Genomic DNA, 13,730 nt, shown 5'->3' on the forward strand with positions numbered 1-13,730 from the left:
TTACAGTAACAGAATCGCCTCGTTCGTTGGTAACATTGCGCGTAGTCAAATCTATCGTAATGACAGTTTCGAGTGCTGACAGCCGCGTATACGCTCGTTAGCCGTATAACCGTGTTAGTTGATCCCGTTCGGTCAGCAGTCGGGAATTCGGTCGGTGCTCCAGACGCTCCCTCGACACGCGGACGATCGTCGAAGACACGCGGCAGCACGAGGTGGCTCGAGGTAAGCGACCCGAAAACATTCGGCGCACGGCGAAACCAGATGGCTGCGAAAAACGGCCATCCACCTGTGTGACAACCAGTTTGTTTGCTAATACGGATAACGCGGCCGTATACATGTCGCTTTTCCGGTTTGTGTGCCACTTGTATGTGTCATTTTAATGTTATCTCCTCGCCGCTCTTCGTTTCCTCGCTTTGACGTGGGACACTCACGCAAGCGTACACAGTATTCGAGTATTCTATCAGTATTCGAGGTTACTGTCTGTATTAATTGAAGAACTAAGAGCGATAAAGGTGGGCGGAAGAGAACTGGGTAGAAATTTAGAAAGGAGGGAGAATTTTCTTCGAAGTAAATTTTTTCGAAAGGAGAATACAACTGGTCTCCTTTAAATAAATCGAGAAAAGTTTATTTTGTCTACAATTATCGCAGGGATGAGAGATAATTGTATTTTTTTTTTTTTTTTTTTAGAAAAATACAGTTTTTTTAAATAATAATATTAATAATTAACATGGTACAATTATAGTTTGAATGGGATTCAATTAGTTACTGTCTTTCAAAAATTGAAAAAAGTAATTCTTAATAAAATATTTGTAATTTTATAGTAAATTATAATAAAACACAAAATATATAAAAAAAGGATAAATCCTGTAAAAAAATAGAAGTAAAATTAAGATTATTTATGTAAATATTTATTTATATACAATAAGAGAATCATATAAATTGACTAATAAATAATATGATTTATTTGATCTAATTTTATAATTAATAATTTTTCAATAACTACATATTTAAAAAATTAGAAAAATATATACTTAGAATATTCGATGAAATATTAAAATGATTATAATTGTTTATACTTGTGTATTTCATCTTATATAATTAAGTTGTGTTATTAATTATTATATCAATGAAATTTCTATATATATAAATATTATTAATTAATATATATATATATATATCAATATTATTAATTAATTATTTGCTTTACAAATTAAATATTTAAAGAATTATTGTAAGAATAGCGAGTAATTTAAAAAGACAATTTTTTATTTTGTAATTGATGGGAGAAAGGGGAGTCTCTTTTTAAATATAAAAAAAATCAAAATTCTTTCTATATAATTTCCATTATATTTTCTCGCGTTGCGACAATTTTATTCAAGTATACAATATATAAATAAAATGAAAATAACATTTTGAATTATTATAGTAGTATATTGACCTCAAAAAGTTAGATTCTCCACGACAATAAAGTTAACGCGCTGTCGCGTGAGAAATGGAATAAGCATAATATATATAGCAGTACTAATTTCCACTATTTCGCGTGCTGTTGCGAAACTGTAAGGTGAAACGGTATCGAACTACGTGAAAGTCAGTAGACTGTTTTAAAATTATATAGAATTATTAAGGATCATTCTTCAAGGTGGAAGACATTGCGTCAATGCTTTTCCATCTATCCATCTTTCTTCTACACATCGTTAAATTGTTAATTAGGTGGAATTATCTCTCGGACTGTGAAAAGACTTGCACTGCATACGCTATTAAATAAGTCTGGCAGAATGTATACCGAAGATTACGAAAATAAATTCTCAATACCATGTGAGATATATTTTTTCGATAAATTTAAAAATTACTGATTCTTATAATTAGTAAAAATTTTTATTTTGCATTGAATTGTTTGTTGAAAAATTTTTTTGTAGTTAGTTTTGAATATATTTGGTGAAAGGAAAAAGCCTAGAATAAAATCTCTATAATTTATTCGAAATTAATTGCAAAATATTATTTTTTATGTACATTTTTTAAATTTAATTCATCCAAACCTTTTAATTTTTAGTATTAAATTGATAAATTAATATCAGACTAAACATTTACTGAAAAGAAAATTCGTGAAAAATATCTTTACTTCGTTATTTTTCTGCTCTTTCTCTCTCTCTCTCTCTCTCTCTCTCTCTCTCTCTCTCTCTCTCTCTCTCTCTCTCTCTCTCTCTCTCTCTCTCTCTATCAATCTATATTAAATGTTTTATATGTACTATTTTTGATTGTTATTTATGGAGACTTTTTACTAATATAATTGGGATATAATTAAGTTGCAAATAAAAGTATCTAATTTATTATTTTATAATTTTAATATCGTATAATTTTTGTAACATTATAAACAATTAATGAAGAGAAATGTTATATATACGTATATTTCTAATTGAATTAATGGAACATAATTAAATTGCGTTTTGAAATGTGTCTTACATCATATCGCTAGTGGGTGATGCATTTGGACAATTTCAGGGTGCCTGTTACTTTACTTGGGCAACGATACGGAACGCGTTACATCAATGAAACTCGGAAGCAGATAGCGACCTTTAGCGCTTAAATGTCGTTGTCAATTACGGGTCAATAACTGAGTACCGGATCTATGCTTCTTCCTTTCATCTGTATTTCATTTGTTTTTTCGTGCGGAAATTGGAGATGAATTGATTATACATTCACATACGAGCCTAACAATAATTTGAATGCGACCTAATTTCTGGTCTTATCTTGATTGAATCCTTTATTTATATACGTCACAATTCCGTTAGTTCTAGCTACATTTTGTCAACAATATTTCATTTTAATATTGCTCTACACCTTCATATCAAATTTACTATATAATAATTAATATTTGGCCACAAAATAATATTATTATACACATTATATTTGTTATTTAAAAGCAAAATATATTTATTTAATTACGTTTAAAAATAAAATTTATTTTATCTAAAGAAATGATATAAAAATGTATTTTTTCCTTCTATGGTATATTTATATTGTTGTTAAATATAAAATAGAAATATATTCTTAGAGAAAAATATAGAATTGCTTTTATATACATGTGGAAGATTATTTTACTAGATATTTCAGTAAAAAATGCTTATAAAAATGTGTGTAAAAATGCTAATATGATGAATAATATCGAAAGTTTAATCTTTTTAGTTCATTGGATCTTTTTAGTTCATTATGTAACTAGTCACGTAAAGAATACACTATGAACCATAATTAGAGCAGATAATCACTTGTGTTATTTTTGTTGTTGTATATTATTGATAACGTTGCTAACAATATAGAAAACAAATAGAACTCTGGCGTATTTTCTACATATTTAATTTGCGCAAATATTAATAATTCCTATATTAATTTATCTCTATGACGTAATAAATTCTCGTGTTTATTTAACGAGTAAAGTTATTGCCATAGGTTTCTACATAAATGATACATATGGGATTATTTAAATAGGACTTTTCTGCAAAATAATGACTAAGTTAACTTTTATGCAAAATGTTTTCTAAATTTACCGAATTTCCATTTAATGATAAAAGGATAATTCTGGAAATATACCGGTTTTCTAAAACTCGATTTAGCGCGAAAATGACGCCAATCCCTGAAGTATTGCTCATATAATACCTAGGTGTGTCTGCACACAAATGAATCATTGGGACTTTTCATTGTAATTTAATTTTTTTAATTAACGCATACACCAGTTTACATTCATTCATTCATTCATGTACTTACAATTGCAAAAAACTTAACTATTTGTATTTAATCTGATTTTTTTTAAGTAAAATCGTCAATAATCTCATATGTAACACACTTTTGTACATTCATTATAAAAAGTTGAAAATATGAATATTACAATTTTTCTTCAATATTTTAAAATATAATATATTTGATATATATTTGAAATATAATATAGAATATAATATTAATTAAATATAGATTGTATTCTTTTATTTACTAAATAACAAAATTTAGTTTTTATACATTAATATTATTTCATATCTTTTTTACTTAATTAAATCGAAATTAAAATATACATTAAAATATTAATTAAAAACAGCGAATATTTTATTATGGTTTATATATAAATGTAAATATAAGAATTTTTTTGTCGCATACGTGTATATGGAGTTTTTGCACATGCATTAATTTTTTTTCTAGAGGCATTGTATGTGTGTGTACTTGTATATGAACTTTTTATCACGCATTACTTTAGAAAAATCATTATAGTCGCAAATGGACTCGTTTTTTTTCAAAAACTACTAATTCCTGCAAAAGTGTAGAACTTATAACCCTTTGTCACATGAGCAATTATGTCACTCATATAATTATTATACACATAAGCATATTTGTGGCTACGTAAGTGATGTGTAAATTAAAGGGATAGCATTACATGATTGGACATTTCCTGTAGATGAACATATATACGCTTATTAAAACAAGAACTCATTAAAACAAAATTATTATATAATTTAGCGAAATTTCGTTTTGACATAAATATTTACGAACGTGAAAAGATAAAGCGCGTTCCTTAAAGCTTCTTCCTGGAAAATGTATGAAGCTAATTATTTTAAGTTTTATTACACTCGCTAAAATTGATTTTACAGAAAATATTTAAAAAATTATTTGACCGTGGATTATTTTACATAAAAAAGACCGAAATTGTTACGCCATGACATAATCTAGTTGACGAACAGATGACCGTTCCGGCGATGACGAATGTACACTATACACAAATGCACTTTCTCTAGGAAGATATTTAGATATTTAGTTATTATTATTGAGATACAGTTATAATTTTTAACTATGCTTGCTATATTTCTTTATATACAGCTGTTATATTAGTCTCTCAGAAACTAAACTAGCTTTAACTATTCAATTAACTCTAACTATTAATCATGTGCTCTGTACTAAAATTAAAAAACTTAAAAAATGGAATTGATCAGATTGATTTTTAAAAAGTTCATATATATATTTTTATTCTTTAATTAATAATTTAATAAATAATATTTCTGTCTTACACACACACACACACACACACACACACACACACACACACACTATCTGCGGAAAATTATATTTATAATATTGTAGGAAAAAAACAATTTTCGAATATTATTTGAGCGCATATATTCATTAGTGACTATAAAAATTATTATACAGGGTGGGCCATTTTAATCTATGCACTGAAATATCTCAAAATCCATAAGTTTAAGACAAAAATGTTTCAGACAAGAGTTGTATGGTTTTGAGGGGGACATAAAATGGTGCCATTAGTTTGACCTTGAAGAGTCACCTGAAGGTCACGTGAAGGTCACCTCCAACTTTTTAAATGGGACACCCTATATGCTTTTGCAGATTCTTGTAGCTTATCTCGAAAGCTTTTCAAAACACTATAATTAAGTTAGTTTTCATTAAGTACTTTTCGAGTTATGAGGCTTGAAATCATTTCTTAATTTTACATAAACCGTAAAATATCTTGTAAAATATTCATTTTTCGATTATCTTACCTTAATACTTTTATGCACAAAATAATGAGAGGAATCAATTGGTGTAAAGAAAACACATAGTTGTTTCGAAGAAAAAATATGTAATTTGCAATTAACAATTACATATTTTTTCTTCGAAACAACTATGTGTTTTCTTTACACCAATTGATTCCTCTCATTATTTTGTGCATAAAAGTATTAAGGTAAGATAATCGAAAAATGAATATTTTACAAGATATTTTACGGTTTATGTAAAATTAAGAAATGATTTCAAGCCTCATAACTCGAAAAGTACTTAATGAAAACTAACTTAATTATAGTGTTTTGAAAAGCTTTCGAGATAAGCTACAAGAATCTGCAAAAGCATATAGGGTGTCCCATTTAAAAAGTTGGAGGTGACCTTCACGTGACCTTCAGGTGACTCTTCAAGGTCAAACTAATGGCACCATTTTATGTCCCCCTCAAAACCATACAACTCTTGTCTGAAACATTTTTGTCTTAAACTTATGGATTTTGAGATATTTCAGTGCATAGATTAAAATGGCCCACCCTGTATATCGATCACAAATTATTATTATAATTATCATTATAATAATAATTTGTGATCGATATACATATAATAATTTTTATAGTCACTAATGAATAGTAATAGAAATTCTTAACATATCGCAATATTAAAGTGTAATCTATTGAATTATTTTTGTATCTTCTTATATCTCTTTAGATAGATACATCAGTATTTCCAACGTGATAAGGAAATAATTTGTTCTATAAAAGATAAATAATTATTCTATAGAAATATATTTTCAACTATTGAAATTAAACTACTGAAATTCTTTTTTCTAATTTGAGTTTTTTTCTACCGAAATTTAAACGGTTAATTTCAATCATATATATATATATATATATATATAAAATAATAATAATAATAAAGTAGTTTAGTAATAAAATTTTCAATTATAAGTAACATTATTTTTAAAAATGAAATGTTCTTTGATTCTTCAATATAAATTGCTTATAAAGATATAATTTTATTTAACATTTCAATCTTAATAGAAAAATTCTGTGCTAGATTAAAAAAATCAACTACAGATTAATGAAAGCAATAAAATAAAAATTCAATATTTGTAAAATCATACAGTGACAGAGCAAATTATAGAAACGTGATATGCAAACTTAAAATCAATTTGCAGCTAGACAAAACGTGAGAGACAAAGAGGGAGAGAGAAAGAGAGACAGAGGAATCTCGATCATTTTGATACTCGAATATAAAGGATGTAAGGGATCTTCCGAAGTTTTAATTTCGACGACAAATTTTGAACATTTTGCCCAATGACGAGAACGCCCAGCCGTTTTCTGCGCGACCATCAGCTCGGGAATCCTTTTATTTATTTGTCACGAGGCGGACGTCGCTGCGCATGTGAAGCATCCTGGCCTGCGCGGGCTGCATCGACCCTCAAACCCATTTCGTACTCTCGAACAGTACATACCTAGCCGGAACCCACCGTGCCGAGTAATCGGAAAATAAGTGAAACGATATCGTATCGGATCGGCACGTCGAGTTGACCGTTTGACAATTCGCCATTAAGAGGAAGAGAGAGGTAGAGGGAGAGAGAATCTTGATAAAGCGAAAAAGGAATCACGGATATCCGTGAGAGAATGCATTTCCGATTACATTATCTGCTTTACTCGAGTACATGCGACACGGTTCTCTTTAAACGTGTTTTTTTAAGGGTGTCACACACTCGTTGAAGTAATTTAGAAATTGAAGAATAATCTTTCCTCATGTCCGGGTTCGACTCAATGAGTGTATATTTATGACATTCCGTGCGTGCGCAGAAATTAGACTGAAAGTGTGCCGGTTGTCTTCCTTAATCTTCTATTGGACACTAATTTTTATTATTCTTAGTGTTTCGTTCTCTTTTTATATTCTTCGTTATTAATGATCATTGTTATTTTGCACATTACTTTATAAATTCAATACAATGTAATACTCAAATTAATCTGATATGAAGAAGAATGATTTATCCGCATATTGTTATATATGTATAACTTATGTATTATATTAAATTTTGTTTAACGTAATATGATATAATTTAATGTGTGCTGTTAATCAAGTAACATAGGATCCAGGTAATCCATCATTTACGGGTTGCTATACAAGCCTTATGAATCCTTTCACTATGCTGTAGAGTTCATCACGCTTTGAGAAGCGCTTTCATTATACTGCAGCAACATTGAATTATGAATCTTTGCTGTTCTAAAATTAAATAGAAAATGTTGCTTATGATATATTCCATTGGTTCTAATCTAAATCATCTTCATTATCAAAACACGCTTTGATGTAGTTTCTAATGGATATACTCTATTAAAATATCATTAGTTATTCAATAAAAATATATACTTTGCATCTTAACTAGTTTTATCAAAGGTATAAATTTTCACTTAATGATGGAAGAATTTATGTAATTAGTTTAACGGTATTTTTTTTTAAACATTGTTTTAAAAAATATATATATTTTTGAAAAGAATTTATTTTCTTTTTTCTTTCACTCAAGTCATTACCTTTGTTTTATATCTGTGTAAAAAATATTTGCGGTAACTTACACCATTGCCATCATACACTCGAGCCATGTGCATAGAGGTCAATAATTTGCCTGATAATAAGTTGAAATTTTTACGACGCAGCAATTTTGATGATACGACGCAAGTGTTCGTCGCAGTTTGCAAACAAAGTGACATTAAGATAATGCGAAGTCGACATTTTAAAAAGAAAAGTTCTCCCGAAAATTTTTTTAACTATACACTTTTCAAATATATACGATGAGGAGGAAAAAACGTACATAATATCCTGAAAAATAATGTACTCTAAATATCACGACCTACCAAAACTCATAAATTCCAGAAGTAAGACTTTCCAAAAATATAATTCTTAGATTTTTAATAAATAAAATACTTGTTTTTTTATATAAAAATGTCAGATTAATTATTAATGCAAACAACATAAGAAAGATGTAATATGTAATAAAATATATTCTTTAACAAGTTATTCTATAAAGATATGTAAAAAGAGAAGAGTAGATGTGAAAAAAAAACAGTTTGATTTTAAAATCATTAATATGATTCTCGGAGAACGGTATCCGACGTATTCCGTTTGCTTCCGTTTTTTTTTTACTCTTTTACACCCACGTACAATACATAATACATAGTCATAATAGCTGGCTCGGATTCACCTGCTCTTTCGCTCGCTAATTCGTTCACACGCACTAATTGCTTCCTTCTTGATCTCGTATCGTGTCGAGCTGCTTCGCGCGTTGCTTCACCAAGCGCGGCATTTATGTAAGGCATTTCACAAGAATGCCGTTGCTTGTGAAAATATACTGTTAGTCGTTATAATAAAATATTAAATTTCCTATAAAAATAATCTATATGGATCGCGTCACTTATTAGAAAAATATTATGCTGAGTAATTTTGTAGCACCCTACAAATTGAAACCTTTTTCGCATTTTACAATGATTTTTTTATAACTTATAAATTGATATAATCAAAGTATTTCTCAATACATGAGATATAATTTAAAAAAATTTATAATTAATACATTAAAATTTATAATTTCGCCTTTGATTGTGTTCTGGCATTTAAAGTATTTTGAAATGACTCGACGATTGTTAATTCGTAAGGGATACTCTCCCTTTTTCTCTTTCTCTCTCAAAGTACATAAAATTAAAAAATGAATGGTCTTCTAGACGTGTACGTCAGTAATTATCGTAGAATCGCGTGACAATGTCAAAATAAGAAGGGTAAAAACGAGAACGCTTTCCGCGAATACTAAAATCGCGATAGTGAAAACGAACAAAATACCTCAATGGTTCTCCGTGGCTTATTAGCCCCTGCGGCAGCTCGTTGGAGGAGAAATAAAACTGCGAAAAGGTAAAATAAGCTCTTTGATTGATGGATAAATATACATATACATATTTATAATTTTTCTTTAATCCCTATATTTATTAGATATATAATTTTTATATTGAAAATGAAAATTAAACTAAAATTCTGAAACTGAAATTAAATTAAAAGTGAAAAATGAATTAAATTAAAAATGAAAAAGTGCCACTCGAACAATAAAATTTTATTAATAACAGAGAGATTCATATTGAGAGAGAAATTTGAAGAATTTTATGAATGATACATCACTGAATTTTCATGTGGGATCTCTAGAGGCATTAACAGCAATTAGCAGACTGCTTTTTTACGGGCGTATATCGATTTAATTAATTATTCCACGTAATCATCCTACGGTTAAAATCAAATTTCTCCGTTTTAGTTAATGGCTTTCGATCGAATATACGCGGTATATATTCGCGGAATCGCGCGATTACGGGCGTAAAGAGATATTCGGGTATATATAATCGCTCAAATAGATCATCGCGATAGCGACCTACTGAAGCGTAAACCGTATTGCGTTAATTGGTATACGCGTTAATTTAACCGTAACCCCTTTCGTTTCAGAAGCCAGAGCGTCGTTCGGGACAGCGTAAACGCGTCGGTCGGCCAATTAGGACTGTCACGTTATGGACCGCAGGTGATGAGCGTGCTGTGTTTATGCACCTCCAGCATCCATCAATCTACCCGTAACGTCACGCACACCGGCAAGATACTCCCGAGTCCGCCGTTAGACACCCTTTGCGAGCAGCAAATAACGCCCTCGCAAGAAATACCCACTGACGAGCTGGCTCTATTAGCTAAGCTGGAGGAAGCCAATAGGTGAATAATCAAGTGGCCTCCATGGTTTTATCGGTTGATGTTACCACTAGATTCTTTCAAGAATCGAACAACGCATGGACTGCTAAATCGATACGTTAAATTGGCCTAACGAATCCAGAACGCAAAATTCGCACATTTTCCACTTTTCAAGATCCGTGGTAAAGTTGGAAGAACCTCTCGTGTGCATGCACAAATTTGGATTTCTTTTTATTTCAAGCTTAGAATAGAAATGTTAAATGTTAATTTTGCTACACATTTTGGCTTGGAAATGATGCAAAATAAGGCTGCACTTTTAACTCAATCTCGAAAAATTTGGGAAAAAGCGTAAGTTTTGGCTTTTTTCTATATGCCTTGTATAACATACAAGTTAATTTATCATGGAAATATAGTAATAAATTTAACTATGCATATATTTGAACGAAAAATATTTAATTTACAAGCATTATCTCTCAAAGAATGTATTATATCTAAGAAATCGAGATTTATCTGTATAATTTTACGAGAAATATTGGTAATCAAAAATTTAGTTGCAGTTAATACGATTTACATATAAAATAGTAGATCGCGAATACAATATTGATTTGTGTAAAAATTAATGTATAAATCAATATACCTATTATTGTTCAGTTAGACATCACTAAAAGATATTATAATTCAGGATTTTAATCAATTCCAGGCTGATCGAATCCGATGCAAAATCATTGAACTCTCTCCAAAGCAATCATAGCAGAAAGGGCTCCGATACATCACAGGTATCTGTGGCGTCGGGGGGCAGCGGAGGAAACGGCGATGCTGCGCCCCGACGCCACAACCCAGCCGATGGTGAAGAAAATACGTGGACTCTTTGGGGTCACATAGTATCTGATTGGGATTACCATTGGAAGAAACGAAAAGAATTTGTTAAGGAATTGGTTCGTCAAGGCATACCTCATCATTTCAGGTAAAACACACCAACACACACACATTATATTCAAAATCATTAAAGATTTTTTATCTATTATTTAGATTTTAGAAAATTAGTCACTATATATATACATTTTGTATCAAACCGATAATAATGGACGTTTTGCATATGATTTATATAGATTATATTTCATCTTTTAGAGGAATTGTTTGGCAGTTATTAAGCGGTGCCCATGACTCTCCCGTTAAGAAACAATTCGCTGAGTACATTAAAGCAACATCAGCCTGTGAGAGGATAATTAGAAGGGATATCGCTAGGACATATCCTGAACATGATTTTTTTAAGGAAAAAGATGGTCTTGGTCAGGAAAGTCTATTTAATGTTATGAAAGCGTATAGCCTTCATGATCGTGAAGTAGGATACTGCCAAGGCTCAGGATTCATAGTAGGATTACTTTTAATGCAGGTAAACTACTAACATTCTCTAACAAATTTTAAATCGAAAAATTTCAAACAAATTATTTATAAAGATCCATGAAAATTCATAGTCTCAATAGTTTTATAACTTAAATTTTTTATACGCATATTTTTATTAATTATTTTTATCCTTTATTACATGAAAAAAAGAAGAAATAATAAAGGCAATCTATTTTCATATATTTTACTTGACATAAATTTTGTATATTGTTGCAGCAAATGCCGGAAGAAGAAGCTTTTGCTGTACTAGTAGCGCTTATGCAAGAGTATCGTTTACGGGACATGTTCAAACCAAGTATGGCTGAATTAGGAGTATGCATGTATCAATTGGAACATTTAGTTGCTGACACGCATCCCGAACTTCACGCTCACTTCACGGCCCAAGGTTTCCATACATCGATGTATGCGTCCTCTTGGTTTCTTACATTATTCACCACAGCGCTAAGTCTTCCCCTAGCATGTCGCATTTTTGACGTCTTTCTCTCAGAAGGCATGGAAATTATCTTCAAAGTTGCGTTGGCGATGTTACATTTAGGCAAAGAAGATTTGCTCAGTTTAGATATGGAAGGCATGTTGAAGGTAAGATTTTATTTGAAAGTCTGCATACACAGTTTCTTAAGTCGTTAGATTAAATAATTGTCAATGTTACAAGAAACTTTTATATTTAGTATGATTTTATGTTCTTAAATATTTTATGCACTTTAGTAGATAAATATATAGATATTTTTTGTCTATTTAATAAATCGCAAAAAAACTATAATTTTTTCTTTTCATGCAGTTTTTCCAGAAGCAATTGCCTGGAAAGGCCGAAAAAGATCCTGATGGTCTCATGACGCTCTCTTATGGAATGAAAATTAACACGAAAAGAATGAAAAAATTGGAAAAGGATTACACTATCCTAAAGATGAAGGAACAGGAAGAAATGGTCGAGCTACGCAGACTTAGAGCAGACAACAGATTGCTTAGACAAAGAACTGAACTTCTAGAAGCGGAATCTGCAGAATTGGCTGATAGATTAGTTAGAGGTCAAGTATCACGAGCGGAAGAAGAAGAAACTGCTTTTATAGCGCAGAGAGAATTGGCAGCGCTTCGACATTCGCATCTCGAGACAAGTCACCAGCTCGAACAAGCTCACGAGGAATTGAGATCCCTTTCGATTCTTCTCGAGGAGAACATGACATCTAAACAGTCGTCACTCGACGAAATATTAGTGAAGCAAGAAGCATTATCACAGAAGGAAGAGATGATACAGTGTTTGCAAGAGGAATTGGTTAGAGTTAGATTACACGAAGCAGAAAACGATGCACTAATTAGGGAACTTAGAGGAAGAATACAAGAATTGGAACAAGATAAGAAGACTTTGCGCGAATCGACGCCAGACAACTCTGTTGCTCATTTGCAAGAGGAACTCATTGCAGTTAAGCTTAGAGAGGCAGAAGCTAATTTATCTTTAAAAGTAAGGTTTGCCATTTCTATGTATAATTTCTATATTGACATTTTTATAAACATTATGCTAATTGGAATAATTATGCGTTATATAGGATTTAAGACAAAGGGTCGTGGAACTAAGTGCAGCTTGGCAAAGGCATTTACAAGAACATCGATCTGCTCAATCAACACCTGCCGCTGATTCTACTCCAAAGAAGTTGCTGTTTTGGGAAAATAGAGGTCACGAAGTACAGAAGTTCGAGGAAGATCTAATGACGACCAGGATTCGAGAGATGGAAGCGTTAACCGAAGTTAAGGAACTACGACTTAAAGTTATGGAGCTTGAAACTCAGGTGCAAGTGGCAACCAATCAGCTTCGTAGACAAGATGAAGGTGGGAAAGTACTTAAGGATCATTTGGAGGCTGCGTTAGCTCGGGAAAAGGATCTGGCCGCCAAGCTGAGAGAACAACAGCATAAATACTCCGATCTGGAATCGAAAATGAAAGACGAAGCTATGATGGCTAGGATACGCGATGCCGAACATGCACAGCAGGTAGCGGAACTTACGCAGAAAATATCTCTTCTCGAATTAAAGGTTAGTTAATACAACTTTTACAGATTATCAGATATTTATGTTATAGCGTGA

The 13,730-nt window shown here is 31.0% G+C and overlaps 1 protein-coding gene across 3 annotated transcripts in view; it reads left to right on the forward strand.

Annotated features, from left to right (window-relative positions):
- The window catches only part of Evi5 (ecotropic viral integration site 5), a 26,140-nt gene continuing 12,410 nt past the window's right edge, over positions 1–13,730 (forward strand). The window contains exons 1-9 of one of the 3 annotated variants that reach the window (XM_083108607.1): positions 1–222; positions 6,707–7,114; positions 9,261–9,444; positions 10,021–10,275; positions 10,952–11,215; positions 11,380–11,644; positions 11,872–12,234; positions 12,434–13,111; positions 13,197–13,679. In XM_083108607.1, the coding sequence (XP_082964733.1) occupies positions 9,380–9,444; positions 10,021–10,275; positions 10,952–11,215; positions 11,380–11,644; positions 11,872–12,234; positions 12,434–13,111; positions 13,197–13,679 (2,373 nt within the window). In that variant the 5' untranslated portion in view covers positions 1–222; positions 6,707–7,114; positions 9,261–9,379. The other 2 variants (XR_014440366.1, XR_014440367.1) reach the window with 2 other exon arrangements.

This window comes from Camponotus vicinus, unplaced genomic scaffold, assembly GCF_025532165.1.
Source record: "Camponotus vicinus isolate PSW18456_S1 unplaced genomic scaffold, iyCamVici1.0 SCAF_9, whole genome shotgun sequence".
Taxonomy (NCBI): domain Eukaryota; kingdom Metazoa; phylum Arthropoda; class Insecta; order Hymenoptera; family Formicidae; genus Camponotus; species Camponotus vicinus.